Below are 21,179 nucleotides of genomic sequence, written 5' to 3' on the forward strand. Positions count from 1 at the left end.
AAACCCCTGGCACCGTGCATAGAACCAAGAGCATGAAACCCCTGGCAACGAGCATGACACCCAATGCATGAAACCCCTGACAACGAGCAGGTAATTGAAAAGTAATTAGAAGCCTTACTGTAGGACTTAATGTGTAATGGGCATTACGGTGTGTGGCATAATGTATCACGGACATTGCGGTGTGTGTCATAATGTGTCACAGGCATTACGGTGTATGGTATACTATATCGCGGGCATTGTGATATGTGGTATAATGTCTCAGGGTCATTGCAGTGTGTGGCATAATGTATCACGGACATTGCGGTGTGTGTCATAATGTGTCAGGCATTACGGTGTGTGGTATACTATATCACGGGCATTGTGGTATGTGGTATAATGTCTCAGGGTCATTGCAGTGTGGCATAATACATAACTGGCATTGCGGTGTTTGGCATAGGGTATAACGGGCAGGGCATTGCGGTATGTGTCACAGGCATTACGGTGTATGGTATACTATATCACGGGCATTGTGGTATAATGTCTCAAGGTCATTGCAGTGTGTGGCATAATGTGTCACAGGCATTGTATGTGCTATAATGTATCGGGCATTGCAGTGTGCGGCATAATGTATCACGGACATTGCGGTGTGTGTCATAATGTGTCACAGACATTGTATGTGCTATAATGTATCAGGGGCATTGCAGTGTGTAGCATAATGTATAACGGGCATTGCGATTCCTGTCATAATGTGTCACAGGCATTACGGTGTGTGGCATAATGTGTCACAGGCATTACGGTGTGTGGCATAATGTGTCGGGGGCATTACAGTGTGTGCATATTGTGTCATGTGCATTATTGTGTGCGGCATAATGTCTAAGGGCCATTGCAGTATGTGGCATAATGTATACTGGGCATTACTATAAGGAGGAAAAATAACAAATAATGTAAGGGGCATGAATCAGGATTATTTTTCTTTCCTGTGGTGGCCAACGTATGGGCGTGCAGGTTGCAAAACTGGGGTATAAGGTAGTCTTTTCCTGCAATGCCACGCCCCTTTATGCGAAACCACGCCCATTCCAACAAAACCACACCCCTTTTTTATTTTCGGGAGTATCAAGTAGGATACACCATTGGTTTAAATGTAATATAAACAATCCATACCATCCAACATGTACCCATTCCAGGGACAAAGTGCTCTCTATCTGAACTTCCCTCTTAATTTATGATTGCCATCACTTGTATTAAAATACCTTTATTATCAATTAACTAGTCAACACAGGTAACACCAATCATATATTCAGAAGCATTTTGGCCCTCCTGGAATGGGTCATGTTGGGAGCTATGCACAATCTGATATATGCACCCCCCCCCCCCCCCCCCCCCCCCACCCACCCATCCTTCCTTCAGGCCTCCCTGTCTTAAGTGTCCCAGGCCCGGGAGCAAAATGGCGATGCTGTTCCACCTCTGTGCATTTTGTTGGGCCCCACTTCATCTGTGCGCTTTGGACAGAACATAGCCACACACCCATGTGTGGCCATGCCACCCCTGGTATTGGATCCTTGCCAGTATCTTGAAGGCCCTTGTAGCCATCAAGTTGTTGGTGCTGTACCCGAACACCCAGCTCACACAACAGGGCAGCACACACACACACACACACACACACACACACACACACACACACACACACACACACACACACACACACACACACACACTTACATATACGAGTCTCCCACTATGAGCACATGTTGAATGCTGAAAGTTTTATTTAAAAAAAACTTGACAGGTTTCCATAAGAACATTCAGACATTAGGAGAAAGACATTAAATGTACAGGCATGAATGCAGCATGAGGAGGTTAGCAAATCTCATGGGACAATAACAGAATAAAGAGGAGACGGGATACATAGAAGTGAGAGGAAATTAAATGATGGGCAGTTGAATGATGTACATCAGATGTGACAGATCCAGCAGTACAATGGCTGTATTTATAAAATGGTACTGTAGTAACCAATCAGGTGTCAGTGTTTGCCAGCCCGGTGTATTCAGACTAATAAATGTGACCATTGGATTGGTTGGTGTGGATTGTGGTATGGACACGCCCCCTCTCAATCTCAACATCCCAGCACATTTTACATCGGCCCAACCGGCAGAGCAAGATGGTTTTTATCAAGATGCAGTTACCTGCTCTGTTTTCCTCTGCTCCCATTTCAGCCTCCCTGTGTGGTGGTAACAATATGTTGTTTGTATGTGTGTAGTTAGCAGATACAGGGCTATCTATTGTAGAAGGGAAATGACATTGGGCATAATGATTGTACAAATGGCTGGCCTTGCATTTACAGTATATGTGTGTTCTAGGCTTCGTCAGCAGTCGTTTAGTACCTGGAAATAACAGGTAGAATGCTGGCAGAGTGTGCCCAAATATGTAGATAACATGGTATGACGATATGTTGGCATGCCAGGTATAGAGGCTGTACATGTAGGTTACATAGTATGGCAGTGTCTGGGAAGGGCAGGTAGAGGAGTACTGTACGTAGGACACATATCATGGTCAAACTTTACACTGGATGCCTGTGTGACAGCAACGGGAGAGTCCATTAAGTCCAGTACACAGGCAGATCCCCGCACAGCACACGGATGGTAATGCCCAGCAGAGAAGGGTCGCTCACCAGCTTAAGGGGGTCACTCTGTCTGGCAGCCTCAGATCCAACCTGGATAAGGGAGATGGAATATATGGGATGGAGTGATGAAACAGGAAGACAATGTAGTGCAGACATACTATTATAATAAGCACGGCCAGGCTACTCTATGTACTAAAGGATTAATCCACTGTGGTTCTCTTTTAGGGGTTCTGTGTGCACAATAGAACCAGAGGGTCTATTTCCTTTCTTATGTAAAGTGTATGATGCTTGTCGCTGGCCTAATGGCTTTAGAAAAAGGTGCCGGGTTCTAATTGTAGACAGCACACAACTGCCCAACAGAGATGGAGATGCTGCAGTAAAGATGTTAGATACACATTTTAAGAGAGTTTATCTAACAAATTATTTACCATAGGATAGGTATTATATTTGCAAAATAGAGAATTTAGGGACAAGCCCACAAAATATTCCCATTACACGATTCTGCAACTCCTATCACGTATAGGGACACTACATACGTATACTTTAGCTTTTGCAGTCTACATACTACAGAAGGGGTTGTTAGTCAGGGGTAAATGTACCTCATGGGGTGTGAAACTCTCAAGCAGGGGGTACAAGAGACATCTCCAGTCCCCATGGTGTTTATTATACACTGTCATCCTTACACATACACTACATGTTCCATACGTGTGCCCACCATTGTAGTGTGCCTTACACATTATGCCCACCGTAGTAGTGCCCCATACATATTATGCCCACTGTTGTAATGCCCCATACACATTATTCCTACTATTGTAATGCCCCATACACATTATGCCCACCGTATTATTGCCCCATACACATTATGCCCACTGTTGTAATGCCCCATACACATTACGTCCACTATTGTAATGCCCCATATACATTAAGCCCACCATAGTAATGCCCCATACACATTATGACCACCATAGTATTGCCCCATACACATTATGCCCACTATTGTAATGCCCCATACACATTATGTCCACTATTGTAATGCCCCATAGACATTATGACCACCGTAGTAATGCCCCATACACATTATGCCCACCATAGCATTGCCCCATACACATTATGCCCACTATTGTAATGCCCCATACACATTATGTCCACTATTGTAATGCCCCATACATATTATACCCACCCTTGTAGTGACCCTTACATATTAATTTCTGGCCAAAATATTACCTTAATGCCCCTTGTGCACCAGGAAGAGACTTGCAGAGCAGGCAGTGTGTACTACAGTACTGTGAATAATCTAAAAATAAAATAAACTACCGCTACCAGCAGTAGTCTGTCTGCAATCCGTCGGCAATGACTTCTGGGAGCGGTAGTTTAGTAGTTTATTTTGTGTGTACAGTACTGTGAAGAAAAGAAACTCAAGAGAAACTACAGTTTCTAGCAGCCCTTGCTGTCCAGCAGCAAGGGCTTCTGGGAGCGGTAGTTTCTTTTGCGTTTCTTCACGGTACTGTAGTGTGGTGTGCTGCCGGACACAGTAAGATCTGGGTGCTTTCCTTGCTAAAGGCAGAGCTCGGTGATGTGTACTCCTACCAAGTCATGTTTTCTAGATTTATTGAGTAAATCTATTTTGTTGGGTCAGTAATTATCTCACCTGTTTTCACAGATAGAAATCTTGAAAACATGACCTGTTGGGGGTACTTCAGGACCGTTGTCTTAGGGTCAAGTTCCATGTGTCAACCAATGCTGACCAGTCATGTCTGAATGGTTTATTTATGAAGGTGTGGCAGGGATTATGATTATAGAAAATTAATTGTTGCCGAAAGTTACTAATTAAAATGGCTTTCACAGCGCACAGTGGACTAGAAGCCAGGATTTGGGCCAAGTTTCACTTTTGTTTCAAATTGAAAGTAAAATAAATAAAAAATTAAAAACATAAATCTGTATGTCATTTATTTATTTATTTTCTTTTAAATGTATTATTTTAATAAAACATTTTTTTTTCTTTTCTGTGTGATTCCCCTGTTATCGCCATTCTGAGGTGGCAAGAGAAAGAAGAGGATCCCTCTTAAATAGGCATGGGGAAGCTATCACCAGAGAAACTTAACTCACTTTAGGGGTGTATTTACTAAGCTTTGGATGGTGATAAAGTGGATGGAGATAAAGTACCAGCCAATCACCTCCTAACTGTCATTTGTCAAACCTAGCCTGTGACATGGCAGTTAGGAGCTGATTGGTTGGTACTTTATCTCCAAGTCATAGTAAATAGACCCTTAGAATTCTTCTGGAAGGGGGTTTCACTGGTGACCCTTTAGTAGGTAGGGGAAAGCCCTAATTCCTAACAACTCATTTTCACCAGAGAAAGGGGCTTATATAGCTTTAATAAACAGCAGACAGCCAGCCAGCCAGTAGATAGATAGATAGATAGATAGATAGATAGATAGATAGATAGATAGATAGATAGATAGATATCTCACCTTGCTCAGCACATTTTCTGCAATACTCTGAAGACTTTGTATGCGTTCTGGTTCCATATGTGTGATGTAACACGCGTGTCCGGGACGTGGGCGCATGCAGATCAGCAGCTATATAGAGAGGATATAAACATTTACATTTCATGTCAATACTTCATTGAATTCTCATCTGCCAATCTTAGGTGTAGCTGCCATGGTTGCCGGGGTAGGGGTTGCTATGGGCCCGTCCAATCCATTTTGAAAGCGTCACTGTATATGTTTTTTTCACACTTGGGTGTTACACGGTCGCCCTTACAAAATCTTTCCACAGATTTCCATTTGGGCCACTACTGGCAAATATCATGTCACGCTCAGTCCCAGTCAATACCTTGCTGTAGTCATAGACAACACTGGCTGAAGTATTGATGCCTGTGTCCAGGTGAAAGGTCGCAACCCCACCAGCTCGCAGCCCAGTATCTTCTCTGTCATGCAGGGACATCTGGAAAATCTATGAGTGCAGAGACACTGATCAGGGGAGAAGAGAATCCATACTATGTACAACCTGTGTTATCGGGAGTGTGATCGCATGTGAACACATTTGCTACAAAAATGCACACATGAATGTGGTCACCCAATACAACAGCACAATAACATGTATAAGCTGATTTGTATGTTAAATACGTGATAATGCATAAAGTACGTTGGTGTACCTGAAGGAGAAGGTGTGCGAGAGGCGGAGCCTGCTGTGAACTTGGCCCCGTGGGTCATGTCTGCCCCAAGGAGTGTATGTGTGTGTGTGTGTTTCAAGGGGGCAATCTGTGACCTTAAATGATGGTTTTGTTTCGCAGAGAATGTAACTGATACGTTTATTTGGATTTACTCACGTTTTTGTGCTCAGTTTAGAATGTGGAATGCACAAGAATGCAAGAGCTTTTGGCAGGAATCATTTTCCTGTATGTTTGTAATTATCAGAAAGGTTGTGTCAGGGAGCTGGCAGGGCCTCTGCTATAGCAGCAGCTCTGCATCACTAGGGGATAACTAACTGATTCACTACCGATTGCAAATATAAGATTGTACGCAGTGAGCGATTATTGGCAGACTGCACATACACTGTGAACGCACTGCGCATCCAGCCTAATTATAAAGATTACGCACTTCATTTGACAGGAAGTGACCATTCGTGGGTGGTAACATGGCGTTTGTGGGGAGTGGTTGGGAAAACACAGGCACGTCGTGGCCGTTTTCATGGCGTGTATCTGACGTCATATGCGAACACTGCATTCAAAAACATGGGGCCCAATGCAACTGTATTCTCATCGATTTGAGTATGCTGGGGTCAGCCGCAAATGTCGATGGTGTTAACTTTTGGCATATGCTTTGCGAATCCGCATACGCATCTTTGAGAAAGCATTGGTGGAGAACTTTTCTCCTTCCCGGGCGGCTCCTCATATGTGAATTTTAGCAATAGCAGATGTGTGACCATCGCGATCTCAGCCTCAATAGCGATCCGTAATGAGTCAGACCCTATGTTAGCAGAGAGCTGCCACACTGCTGTACTGCTAACTGGGGTGGAAGCTGTCTGCCAAGGGCTGTACAAGTGACGGGCTGGGGATTCTAGCTGGTTGCTGTATTCTCATATGCCATTGATACTGTATATCAGGGGAAATCTGTAGCTCACAAGATAAAAACACATTTATATACAGCTAAGTTTCCATCAGAAAGCAATAGAACGGTTATGTTCATTTTGCTCCATTGGTGACTCCACTCCAGGCATTTACCTGTGGATATCACAAGTTGCTTAGTATTGAAAATTGTTAAAAATATAACTGCAATATGCTGATTTATGAGGATTCTTACCGTCTCCGTGTGTTTCTGGCTCAAATGCAGTCCCATCAAGAGCACCCCAAGGAGAACCACAACCAGTACCACCACCACCAGTACCACGCACAGAAGCTTCTTAAGACCACCGCCAAGACATGGGATACGGGGGAGAGGCAGCAGCTCTGAGTACACCTAGTACAAGGATAGAAAGCTGGGTGAATGAGAAACCTTACCAAATATCACTTTACCAAGGGATCCGCAGGGGATCTATCTGTCATAGTGTCAGCAAATGGTCTCTTTACAGTTAGATCAGGAGAGGATCTCTCTACCATGGGATCAGCAGAGGATCTCTCTACCATGAGATCAGGAGAAGATCTCTCTACCAGGGAATTAACAGAAGAATATGCCACCACCTGATTTTTTGGGGCATTGAGCAGTAAAAGGGGCTCTTTCAAATGTTGCTATGGAGTCCACAAATTACTAATTATGCCCTTATCTCTAGAATGAATTTAGCAGCGCAACAACTGAATTAACCCCTTCCCAGCCACCCAGAGAAACTGAATTATCACTCTGTTTCCCATCATATAGCTCTGCTGATTGGTCTTTGTGGCTGGCTAAGCTTCTACATCAGCCTGGACAACCTGTGTCTCTCCAGGTGTTGGTAACTACAAGCCCCACCATACCCTGATAGCTATCACTTGGCAGAGCATGCTGGGGCTTGTAGTAGAGCCACAAGTTGCCAGACCTGCCCTCCATTACTCACAGGTGGGGTGTCCAGCAGCACACTCTTGCTCTGGTCCATGGCTGTGAGTTCTCTCTGATATCAGCATGCAGTATGTGTATTACAGAGCAGCTCCGATATATATACCTGCACCTGAATCACGTAATTACTGTGAAGGGCTCCTAAGACTCCGTACTGAGTGTTTACACATACACTAAGAATATTTAAGGATCAGGGACACTTATAACATGAAGAGGTCTCAGTAAAACATTTTCTGCCAGAGATTTGCAAATCATTACTTTGCTAATGCCTAGCCAGCAGTCAGCCTGCAGAGCATCCCAGTCAGCCTGCAGAGCATTCCTTTCATAACTATTTGCCTGCTTTTAATATGCAGTAGATACAGGCAATCTGTTTTCCTTTTTTTGTGGAGCTATTGGCCCTCATTCCGAGTTGTTCGCTCGCAAGCTGCTTTTAGCAGATTTACTCACGCTAAGCCGCCGCCTACTGGGAGTGAATCTTAGCTTCTTAAAATTGCGAACGACGTATTCGCAATATTGCGATTACACACCTCGTAGCAGTTTCTGAGTAGCTCCAGACTTACTCGGCATCTGCGATCATTTCACTGCTTGTCGTTCCTGGTTTGACGTCACAAACACACCCAGCGTTCGCCCAGACACTCCTCTGTTTCTCCAGCCACTCCCGCGTTTTTCCCAGAAACGGTAGCGTTTTTCCGCACACACCCATAAAACGGCCAGTTTCCGCCCAGTAACACCCACTTCCTGTCAATCACACTACGATCACCAGAACGATGAAAAAGCCGTGAGTAAAATTCCTAACTGCATAGCAAATTTACTTGGCGCAGTCGCACTGCGGACATTGCGCATGCGCACTAAGCGGAAAATCGCTGCGATGCGAAAAAAAATACAGAGCGAACAACTCGGAATGACCCCCATAATGCAGAGCACTACTTGCCATAGCTCACGTCATTGTCCACTTACCAGCTATTAATGTATAAGCGAGGTTGATAACTTGTACTTCTTCAGTTGTAGAACTAGAAGTCTCAGCATGCACTGCAAAACAAAGGTTCGTAGACACTGTCTATCTATCAACCCACACCCGTTATTAATCCACACACAGACAACATAGGAAAGAACAATGGGATGAATCAATGGTTCCATGAAACCCTCTCTAGACTAGAAATAGTACTTAATATATGAGAGAAGATTGGTGCTGTTCCTTTCTTATGAAGCGGCATGGTGACTTACAATAGATGAAGATAAGTTATATCCTTCCCCAAGCGTCTATATGTGCTTCAATCTCTTCCTATTCTTCTCACCATACAGATGTCCAACTGATTAATGCCATCTTCATGGTTTCTCTGGAAGGGTGAATTTCAATGAGGAAACTGTACCATGTACTAAGCCTTGGAGAGAGATAAAGTGGACAGAGATAAAGTACCAGCCAATCAGATCCTAACTGCCATGTTACAGGCTATGTTTTAAAAATTACAGGAGCAGATTGGCTGGTACTTTATCGCCGTCCAATTTCTCACTCTCCAAGTCTTAATACATAGACCCCTAAATCAAATTTCACCAATATAGCTGCTACTGTCATGCTGCTATTTTGCGTTAGCTGCGGGACTGGTGGCAGGGCAGCAGTACGTGTGCTCCTACCTCCCTGCAGGACAACGTTCTCCCTGGCAGGGATATTACCTCCCTCCCCCCTCTCATCATATTTAAAAATAAAAGCATCACTTCCGGTGGGTGGACCGCACTGCATGGCCGCTGGCTTACTGAGCTCCCCGCTGACTCCCGGCTCGGCTGACACCTGCTAGCGGTAGAGTGCGGGAAACCCCGGACACCATCACCCCTGGCGCCTGTAAGAGTCCTGGGATCGGCTGCGGGGACTCACCATCTCCCCGCTTCCCAGAACACCGGATCTTCAGCCCTGCTTCTGCAGGGCGCTGCCGTGGCCACCATCTTGGGTAGGCCTGGTGCTGCTGCTGCAGCGGTTCTCTCCCCTCTCTCTGCCTCAGCCGCACTGTGGCTTCTCTCTCCTTACCACCCCTCTGCTACTGAAGGAAATAGGGTGTGGGGGTGAGTGCCTGACAACCCCCCTGTTATCTATACATCGCTGGCAGGCCAGCGTTCTCACAGCTGCATTAAGTACTACAGGGGCTATCTCCCTCTAAACCACAAGCTGCTGTATCCTATTGGGGCTGTTGCTAGAGGCACACTACATTAAAGGTCTCCTTGCTCCCCCAACACACTGACTATATTTGTCATTGGAGATTTGCTACTTATCTCCTCATACTGCTTATGCTCTTATATTGGCATTGTTCAGATTTCTTACCGTCTTATTATATCAGACTGCCTGGCTCTGATTTTCCCCTACTGCAGCTCTCATGGATAAGTTTGTGGCAAAGCCTGTACGGGGCCTTAGGGGTAACCAGACTGGGAAGGGACGTGGTAAGGAACTTTCTGCTCCTGGCTCTCCTGCATCACCTGCCGCAAGTTCCAACAGTAGCCCTAAACGACCGTAATTGATTGCTCCCATCTCGGAGACGGTTATTTCATTTCCCACACAAGAACTTACCCACCTTCTTGCTACTTTGCTTGATCAAAAATTGGTCCCCATACAAAATTCATTGGACTCTGCCCTTACTCAGCTCACACAACATGAACAACGTTTATCTGAGGCAGAACAAAGGATTTCGGACTTAGAAGATGAGCTGACCACTGTGCACACACTACCATATCTAACCATGAAAAAGCTGTAGCCTCCATGCAAGATAAGCTGGAGGACTTGGAGAATAGAAATATATCAAACAATGTCCGCATCATCGGCCTTCCAGATTCGGTGAAACCTGCAGAACTCATTAAACTGGTTTCGGATTGGCTCTCACAGGAGCTAGGCACCAACTTTAATACTGGCTCGCTGATTGTGGAATGTGTCCACAGGATCGGTTCTGACAGACAGGCCTGTCGTGATAGACCCTGTCCTGTAATAATGAAGTTGCTAAACTTTGTGTCTTTTTCCTGGCCTAGGGCAGGTATAGGCTGATATGGCAAATTCCTACAATAATTCCACCAGGGTGCAAAAAATTCTTACATTTGCGTCATGGAATGTGGAGGGGTTAAACTCTCCGATCAAGAGGCATAAGGTTTTGATTCATCTTAAATGTCTAAAACCTGACGTGGCATTTCTTCAAGAGACCCGCTGGGATGTAAAAGATCCTAACGTTTTACGAGATAAATAGTTGGGTGATTACCGGGCCGCCTCATTTATGGCCAAACGTAGGGGAGTCCTTATCTTGTTTAGAAAACATTTACAGTTTACTATTCGAGATACGTGGATTGACACTGAGGGTCGCTTTTAATTTCTTAAGATAATGCTATGTGGCTCATTGCATACTTTAGCTACTATTTATGCCCCTACTACCCTGAATGATCTTTTCTTTACTGAACTATTTGTAAAACTGCAGTGTTGGGTCCTTCAATAATGTGCTTTCCCTAGGTTTGGATAGATCCTCTACTACTCATGGTGATAGACGTACATATGCACCTTCCTTACAGCTATTATTTGACTCCCTACAGCTCTGTGATCCCTGGAGGTGCCAACATCCTACCGTGCGTGAATATTACTTTTATTCCCACATCCCCATCACAGATCCTCATGTATAGATTTTTGGTTGATCTCTCTCTCTTTATATCAACATGTAGCAGACTCGGGTATAGCACTTATTGATATTTCTTACCATGCCCCTGTTTGGTTCACCCTATTATTAGAAACCCCCCTCTTGACATCGTACAATTGGAGAATCCCTAGCTATCTCCATAAGTCAACTGATTTTTGTGATCATATCGAGCAGACCTTTTTGAATTACATGAATGACAATGCCATCCATTTAGATGATATTAATTTGTTTTGGACAACGTCGAAGCCAGTGATCCGTGGCCAGATTATTGAGTATGTGTCCAGGAAACGCAAATTACTGACTGCTAAACTCGATGAATTGAGCCGTGACTTGGCAAAAGTTTATGACACACTGCTGCTTAATGAATCCTCAGATAATCGACAAACTTATCTTCCCGCGAAACATGCGTATGATACCCTATGCACGGAACGTGCTCAATACGCGCACAATGCTCAGCGTAATAGATACTTCAGGGGATTTAATAAACCTGGTAGGTTGCTGGCCAATCTGTTGAGAATATATAATTCACCTTCTTACATCCTACAGCTCAATACAGATTCCCAAGCCCCTATTACAGATGCCTCGCTTATCTCAGAACACTTCCTATGTTATTATCAGGAGCTTTATACGGCCCCTCCAGACTCTCCTACTCTGGGTATGCAATTTACTACCGCTGCACAACTTCCTACGCTAACTGATACGGAGAGAGACTCTCTGGTTATTCCGGTTACGAAATATGAACTCCATCTGTGCATAATGTCCGGACGCTGCTCGCGGCTATGATAAGTAATAAATATTCTGACAACAAAAAGGCCATAGTGGTCAGCTGGGACGCAGATAAAGCGTTCGATGATCATGTTTCCTGGTCACATATCCTACGTGTGTTACATGTCCAACAGTTTGGGCCGCGGTTCACTGGTATTTTTCGTATGCTCTATGCCCAGCCGACTGCTTGCTTAACTATTAATGGTGTTAATTCCCCCTCTTTTACAATACAGAGAGGCACACGGCAGGGATGCCCCCTCCCTCCACTGCTTTTCAGTCTATCCCTTTATTCGTACATTTCTTAGGGAAACTACATGGAGAGGCATTCTTGTTGGTATATATAAGATTAAATTATCGGCCTTTGCCGATGACTTACTTCTTTATTTCAATGACCCACAAACTGCCTTTCCATCGTTGTTGAACACTTTGAAGCTATTTAATGATATCTCTGGGTTCTTAATTAACTTTGTCAAGACTGAAACCCTGGCCTTATATGATGCTACCAAATTAGGTTGGGGGTCCAGTTTTCCCTTTCGTTGGGCTCGTGATTGTATTGTTTATCTAGGTTTACGCATACCCTCTGCGCCGTCAGACTTGTATTCGGTGAATGTACCCTTTTTTATTGCTCAAATGTTGGCTGACTTTGAAAAGTGGAAGCATCTCCTGCTTTCATATCTAGGACGGTGTAATTTATATAAGATTATTTTTTCCCCTCGTTTGCTCTATCCAGTCCAGATGCCTCTGTTCACCTTTTTGAAGAGAGATGCAAACATTATTAATGCTGCCTTATCTAAATTTATTTGGGCTGGAAAACGTCCCAGAATTTCCTTGTTTTAACTGCAGCAGTCATTATCTTTGGGTGGAATTAACTTACCTTGCATACAAGATTATGTCCTAGCGGCAAATTATCGGTTTGCTCTGGACTGGATAGGAGGACGAAATGTTTATACTGACACAACCCTGGATCAAGCATTTAGCCCTGATTGTAATTTAGTGACCTTATTACATAGATCCCACATGTCTATTACCCCGTCGATCAAGACCAACCCTTTACTTAGTACTCCTTGTCATGCTTGGCGTATGCTGCGGAAAAGACATGCTCTTTCCCCCTCCTGAACCGTATTTCTCCCGCTGCTGCATAATTATGATTTTCAACATGGCAAATCTGATAGGGCAGTGGTTCTCAAACTCGGTCCTCAGGACCCCACACAGTGCATGTTTTGCAGGTAACCCAGCAGGTGCACAGGTGTATTAATTAATCACTGACACATTTTAAAAGGTCCACAGGTGTGGTTGTGATTCTGTGAGGAGACCTGCAAAACATGCACCGTGTGGGGTCCTGAGGACCGAGTTTGAGAACCTGTGTGATAGGGTGATTAGACTATGGCACCTCCAGAGTTTACTTATGCTATATCAATTCTTGGACAAAGATTTCTCCTCTATTCTTTCTCTGGCTGTCATTCTGACCCGATTGCAGCATGCTTTCGTTCGCACAGCTGCGATCGGATCACTACTGTGCACACGCGGGGGCCGTAATGCGCACGCGCATCGTTGCCCCGCGACGGGCGTAGCCAGGCAATGACGCTGACAACGAAGAAAACGGCCGCAGCGGCAACCGCAAGAAGATTGACAGCGGAGAGGCATTCCTGGGCGGATATTCACCGTTGGATACCATTTTTGGGGAGTGGTCGGCCGAATGCAGGCGTGTCCAGGCGAACGGAGGGCAGATGTCTGACGTCAAAGCCGGGACCTTCGTCGCTGGATCCGTCGCACATGGTAAGTAGCTCCAGCCTTACTCTAAACTTGCACAAAACTTTTTTAGCTAAGCTGGGCTGCACAAGCGAACGCAGCCCTGCTAAGCTAAAATACACTCCCCCATAGGCGGAGATTAGTTGATCACACCAGCAGCAAAAAGTTGCTTGGTGCGATCAACTCGGAATGAGGGCCTCTATCCTTACCTCAAGAACGCTTCCCCGACTTACACTTCCCCCTATTTGTCTATTTTCAAATTTGCAGCTACATTACTAAACTATTATCCCAATTGACTGTTGCCGACAGGTCTAATGTCTTAGATTCTATAACATGGACTGAATCAGGTTCCCCAGCTCCTACCTCCCTTATTTATATGCACACCAGGAGGACTTTATATATTTCTACCTTTACTACCGGCATGGCCAAATGGTCAGTCACATTCCCAGATATTCCCCTGAAAACTATTATAGCATCATGCACCACATTGAATAAGCAACTGGTCTCTGCATGAATTATAAATAGTTTCACAGGGCATATAACACCCCAAGACTTCGCCTTTTGACGGGTGCTTCAGACACCTCCAATTGTTTCAAATGCTCTACGCCGGAGGCGGACCTGATCCACTGTATGTGGTTGTGTGATTTAGTACAAACCTTATGGAATAATGTGGGATTCTATCTTAATGATGTATTGCATATTCCTCTTACGATTCATAAGGCCTGGGCTCTGTGGAGCTACTATCCTTCTTATACTCCTCTTTCTATTTCTAAAGGTAATCGCCTGCTATTGGCTAGGGTTGCTGCAGCGTAAAAAAAACTATCCTATCACAGTGGATTAGGCCTGAACCTGTTTCTTTCTCTCCTATGATTCCTCGCCTTCTTTACTACTACCAGGTGGACTGGTCGGAGTGTTTTCTGGATATTGAATCTAAAGAAGATTTTTTTTATATTTGGGTTCCATTCGTACGCACCTTACCCTATTTGACCAAAGAGTCGGTACGGATCGCTGTAAGACTGTCCACTTGGTACAATTTAGAACTCCTGGACAAAGGTATGCCTCCCTTTTAGCTATTTGGAATTCAGTCTCCCTCCTTTTATAATATATATTTTTGACCATGTACCCCACTTACTTGTTTTCCCACATTACTGAGTCTGAGGTTTAGTGGTCTTCACCTCTACATATGGATTATGATCCTCTTGCTTTGTACCCTGATATGCTTATCTTGCCAATGTTTACCATTTTATTTTATGTACTGTTCTCTATGCCTGTAATGTTGACTATTTTCATGATTTTCTTGAATAAACACATTTAAAAAAATAAATAAAAATAAATAAAAGCATCATTTTATGGCTACCTGTCTATGGGGTCCATTTATCATTGATCGCATTTGCAGTGCGATCTGGGTGTGCTATTAGCGCCCAAGATCACATTGCAGAATGGAATCATACGGGGTAAATGTATCATCCGGCACAGGCAGGGACAGGCGTGAGTGCGGTGCCGGAGCTCCTGCGCATGTGCGTGGGGCTTCTGTGCATGTGCGGTTCCTGAGGAACCCGTCCGGAACTACAGCTGCGATGTGTAGCCTATAGGCTATAACGGGCTACTGATATCTGTACATGACAGCAGCTGCGGGAGCCAATGTTGTGAATTTTTTGCATTCTAGATACTGAAAAATATTGCAGCATCGCATCTCCCATGGAAACCTATGGGGGCTGCAGCTGCAGGTGAGAATGGAGCGATCACAGCAGTTATCGGAGAAGCCTGCTGCTATCCCTCCTTCACACATTCTGATGATACCTAATATTATGGCTAACCCCTAAAAACACCAAATAGCCATAAATCTTGGTTGATAAATGGGCCCTGAAATGTGTAAGGCTGGGTACACACTTGCCGATGTGCACCCAATATGTCATCTGGACCGGCGGATCGGACGATATATCATATACATTGGCAAGTGTATACCCTGTATGGTTAACGATGCACGCCCCCGCGGGTCATTAATGAGGTACAATATCTTTGTTTTCAGCTTGAAATCTAAAGATATTGTATGAGCCACTGACAAGATGCAAATGACATCGAAGTCTATTCCCAAATAATAGCGCTGAGGCTGATAATGCAGTGTCATATTTGTACATAGTAATTGGCCTTCATTATTTAAACATGTGATTTATTTATATTTTGCCCGAGCAACAAATAAATTGATGATAAGCATAATTCCTGATTTGTGTTCTGACTGGTTTTCTTGGAGTTTCTGGAACTTTACATAGTAGGATCTAGGGGCAATTGAGTTCTAAGTCGTCTAATGGAAAAGAGACTACTATAGGTAGAATACAATTACATATCCTGCGTCTCTGCAAATGGTTTGGATATCAGACATTGGGGGTCATTCCGAGTTGTTCACTCTGTATTTTTCTTCGCATCGCAGCGATTTTCCGCTAACTGCGCATGCGCAATGTTCGCACTGCGACTGCGCCAGGTAAATTTGCTATGCAGTTAGGTATTTTACTCACGGCATTACGAGGTGTTTTCTTCGTTCTGGTGATCGTAGTGTGATTGACAGGAAGTGGGTGTTACTGGGCGGAAACAGGCCGTTTTATGGGTGTGTGTGAAAAAACGCTACCGTTTCTGGGAAAAACGCGGGAGTGGCTGGAGAAACGGAGGAGTGTCTGGGCGAACGCTGGGTGTGTTTATGACGTCAAACCAGGAACGACAAGCACTGAACTGATCGCAGATGCCGAGTAAGTTTGAAGCTACTCAGAAACTGCTAAGAAGTGTCTATTCGCAATTCTGCTAATCTTTCGTTCGCAATTTTGAGAAGCTAAGATTCACTCCCAGTAGGCGGCGGCTTAGCGTGTGCAAAGCTGCTAAAAGCAGCTTGCGAGCGAACAACTCGGAATGACCACCATAGCTTTCTAACCCTAATTTAGGGGTAAAATTACTAAGATGGAAGCTCTATTTAAGATGGGATCAAGGGCGTAGCTACCATAGGTGCAGGTAGTGCAGTTGCTATGGGGCCTAGAGCTGAGAGGAACCACCTTCCCTGTCAAAGTTACATGTGTTGTATACATTTTCAACCATTGGGTGGTACATAGGGGCCCTTACAAACTTTTGGCTTTCATCCTACAATATATCTGGTTACAACTCCTGGACCTGTTCATTTTACTGTGGTATAAAATTAACTGGTGGGCATTATAATGTTACATACAGTAATATGAACTGGGGTACTGTAATGTAGAACAATATGAGGTGGAGGCACCATAGTGTGGCATAATATGAACTGGGGGCTCTTTAATGTGGCATAATATGAACTGTGGACACTGTATATTGTGTGAACTAGGGGTACTGTATTGCATAATGTGTACTGGCATCCATACTATGGTCTATAAAATAAACAAGGGCAGTTCTATGTGGGATAACATTAACTAAGGCACTACTATAGTTCAGTAAGTAAACTAGGGCACTATTATGGGGCATACAATAAACAACTGCTGCAGGTAGCTGTCTCTAGAAGCATTGGGACAGGGGCCCCTTAAAAACATTGCTATGGGGCCCACAAATTTCTGGCTACGCCCCTGGATGGGATGTTGCCCATAGCAACCAATCAGATTCTACTTATTTATGGTGAATGTAGTAAGCAAAACCAGTGCTGGTGGCCGCCAGTCATAAAATACTTGGTGAAACAGAAGCCAATCCTGTCCCTCACCACACACTTGAACCTAGGGATAACATATGAACACAATTGATTTAATTTAATATTTCTTTCTAAATGTCTCAATAAGAAACTTTTGACCCTGGAGAGCCATGAAAATAAATCTGATACTCTAGGCAGGGCCGGATTCAGGGGCGGCGAACAGGGCGAACGCCCCCCCCTAACATAGTCATAGCCATACCCACTTTGCTGCTCTCCACACTATCCAGTGGGCAGGCAGCCCAGTATGTATATATGAGTGTTGCGCACACACACGCGAGCTAGGTGTAGTGGAGCCGGTGCGATCATTCACCAGCTGGGTACTGGCGCTCTGGTGCTGGCAGGTCATGCATATGACCCCTGTTGCTTCAGCTTGGGTGGGTAGCATCTAGAGCGGGTGCATATGGCCCGCAGCTGACATTCCAGGGAATGGGGCGGTAGTCAGTGACTGAGCAGCAGTGGCGGTGAGGCGGGAGGGACACGGTCTTTGACGCGGCAACTCCCTTCCTATCAGTTTTGTGTCACAGTGTAAGGAATATTACAGGGTGATATTATAGAGCTGTTGTGCTGTGTGCATCAGACAGAGTCTGATTACACTGCAGAGGGCACTGGGCTGGGAAAACATGGGGCATTAGTATACAGTAATTAACCACTTAAGGTGAGCTGTGTATCAAACCTTGGATCCCATCCCCACCCCCCCACCCCCCACCCCCCACCCCCCTCTCTCTCTCTCTTCTGATCTCTATCGGACAGTTAGGATGGGAAGTGGGAGCAGTAATGAGTGGAGGGGGAGGAGTCAGAAATAATTAATAAACTGGAGCCCTAAAAGAAAAGTCTATATCTGGATTAACAAAAAGTTTGGGAACCACTGGTCTAAACAACAAATTGAAAATGAATGTCACTAAGAGGCCCATTTACTAACATTATTTTTACTAAAATAATGTGAAAAGGGATGTTTTCACACCCTTTTCACATTATTTTAGTATCACTCCAATGTATTAAAGGGCATTTGGAGCAGTCTTCAAACCCTTTAATTCACTTTTTCCATACTTATAATGGGAAATGTGATGTGGCCAAATTTACTACAAAAAATACTGCAGTGTGCCTTGTGATAATCTCGCCAGCTCAGGCTGGCGAGATCACAGGGCAGCACTGCAATAGGGAGGCATTTGCCCAACTTTATCGCCCCCTGGCAGAGAAAGCTGAGCGGGACCCAGCGCCAGAGATCAGCTATGTGTGTCCGATGGACACACAAGCTGATCAAAGTGTAAAAAAAATAAGAATTTACTTACCGATAATTCTATTTCTCATAGTCCGTAGTGGATGCTGGGGACTCCGTAAGGACCATGGGGAATAGCGGCTCCGCAGGAGACTGGGCACATCTAAAGAAAGCTTTAGGACTAACTGGTGTGCACTGGCTCCTCCCCCTATGACCCTCCTCCAAGCCTCAGTTAGGATACTGTGCCCGGACGAGCGTACACAATAAGGAAGGATTTTGAATCCCGGGTAAGACTCATACCAGCCACACCAATCACACCGTATAACTTGTGATCTGAACCCAGTTAACAGTATGATAACAGAGGAGCCTCTGAAAAGATGGCTCCCAACAATAATAACCCGATTTTTGTAACAATAACTATGTACAAGTATTGCAGACAATCCGCACTTGGGATGGGCGCCCAGCATCCACTACGGACTATGAGAAATAGAATTATCGGTAAGTAAATTCTTATTTTCTCTAACGTCCTAAGTGGATGCTGGGGACTCCGTAAGGACCATGGGGATTATACCAAAGCTCCCAAACGGGCGGGAGAGTGCGGATGACTCTGCAGCACCGAATGAGAGAACTCCAGGTCCTCCTCAGCCAGAGTATCAAATTTGTAGAATTTAGCAAACGTGTTTGCCCCTGACCAAGTAGCTGCTCGGCAAAGTTGTAAAGCCGAGACCCCTCGGGCAGCCGCCCAAGATGAGCCCACTTTCCTTGTGGAACGGGCTTTTACAGATTTTAGCTGTGGCAGGCCTGCCACAGAATGTGCAAGCTGAATTGTACTACAAATCCAACGAGCAATAGTCTGCTTAGAAGCAGGAGCACCCAGCTTGTTGGGTGCATACAGGATAAACAGCGAGTCAGATTTCCTGACTCCAGCCGTCCTGGAAATATTTTCAGGGCCCTGACAACATCCAGCAACTTGGATTCCTCCAAGTCCCTAGTAGCCGCAGGCACCACAATAGGTTGGTTCAGGTGAAAACGCTGGAACCACCTTAGGGAGAAACTGAGGACGAGTCCTCAATTCCGCCCTGTCCGAATGGAAAATCAGATAAGGGCTTTTACAGGATAAAGCCGCCAATTCTGACACGCGCCTGGCCCAGGCCAGGGCCAACAGCATGACCACTTTCCATGTGAGATATTTTAACTCCACAGATTTAAGTGGTTCAAACCAATGTGACTTTTGGAACCCAAACTACATTGAGATCCCAAATTGCCACTGGAGGCACAAAAGGAGGCTGTATATGCAGTACCCCTTTTACAAACGTCTAAACTTCAGGGACTGAAGCTAGTTCTTTTTTGGAAGAAAATTGACAGGGCCGAAATCTGAACCTTAATGGACCCCAATTTCAGGCCCATAGACACTCCTGTTTGCAGGAAATGTAGGAATCGACCCAGTTGAATTTCCTCCGTCGGGCCTTACTGGCCTCGCACTACGCAACATATTTTCGCCAATTGCGGTGATAATGTTTTTGCGGTTACATCCTTCCTGGCTTTAGATCAGGATATGGATGACTTCATCCGGAATGCCTTTTTTCCTTCAGGATCCGGTGTTCAACCGGCATGCCGTCAAACGCAGCCGCGGTAAGTCTTGGAACAGACAGGGTCCTTGCTGGAGCAGGTCCCTTCTTAGAGGTAGAGGCCACGGATCCTCCGTGAGCATCTCTTGAAGTTCCGGTTACCAAGTCCTTCTTGGCCAATCCGGAGCCACGAATATAGTGCTTTCTCCTCTCCATCTTATCAATCTCAGTACCTTGGGTATGAGAGGCAGAGGAGGGAACACATACACTGACTGGTACACCCACGGTGTTACCAGAGCGTCTACAACTATTGCCTGAGGGTCTCTTGACCTGGCGCAATACCTGTCGAGTTTTTTAATCATGTGGACGACTTCTGGGTGAAGTCCCCACTCTCCCGGGTGGAGGTCGTGCTGAGGAAGTCTGCTTCCCAGTTGTCCACTCCCGGAATGAATACTGTTGACAGTGCTATCACATGATTTTCCGCCCAGCGAAGAATCCCTGCAGCTTCTGCCATTGCCCTCCTGCTTCTTGTGCCACCCTGTCTGTTTACGTGGGTGACTGCCATGATGTTGTCCGACTGGATCAACACCGGCTGACCTTGAAGCAGAGGTCTTGCTAAGCTTAGAGCATTGTAAATGGCCCTTAGCTTCAGGATATTTATGTGAAGTGATGTATCCAGGCTTGACCCTAAGCCCTGGATATTCCTTCCCTGTGTGACTGCTCCCCAGCCTCGCAGGCTGGCATCCGTGGTCACCAGGACCCAGTCCTGAATGCCGAATCTGCGGCCCTCTAGAAGATGAGCACTCTGCAACCACCACAGGATGGATACCCTTGTCCTTGGTGACAGGGTTATCCGCTGATGCATCTGAAAATGCGACCCGGACCATTTGTCCAGTAGGTTC

General features: G+C 45.2%; 1 protein-coding gene and 1 long non-coding RNA gene across 2 annotated transcripts in view; one reads left to right on the forward strand and one right to left on the reverse strand.

The window, feature by feature from the left end:
• Positions 1-15,063, forward strand: part of LOC134936654 (uncharacterized) — a 63,570-nt gene extending 48,507 nt beyond the window's left edge. Inside the window, exon 3 of the long non-coding RNA XR_010180531.1 lies at positions 14,696-15,063. This is a non-coding gene — a long non-coding RNA (uncharacterized LOC134936654). The remainder of the gene's footprint in view (positions 1-14,695) is intronic.
• Positions 1,723-7,704, reverse strand: SFTPC (surfactant protein C). The gene is made up of 5 exons (XM_063930337.1): positions 7,631-7,704; positions 6,904-7,059; positions 5,435-5,554; positions 5,071-5,178; positions 1,723-2,689 (listed from the first exon to the last, which is right to left on the reverse strand). Exons 1-5 carry the CDS (start codon positions 7,667-7,669, stop codon positions 2,576-2,578), a joined length of 537 nt encoding a protein of 178 aa, XP_063786407.1. The 5' UTR covers positions 7,670-7,704; the 3' UTR covers positions 1,723-2,575.
• Positions 15,064-21,179: the final 6,116 nt, after the last annotated feature.

This window comes from Pseudophryne corroboree, chromosome 6 (assembly GCF_028390025.1).
Source record: "Pseudophryne corroboree isolate aPseCor3 chromosome 6, aPseCor3.hap2, whole genome shotgun sequence".
In the NCBI taxonomy this organism is placed as follows: domain Eukaryota; kingdom Metazoa; phylum Chordata; class Amphibia; order Anura; family Myobatrachidae; genus Pseudophryne; species Pseudophryne corroboree.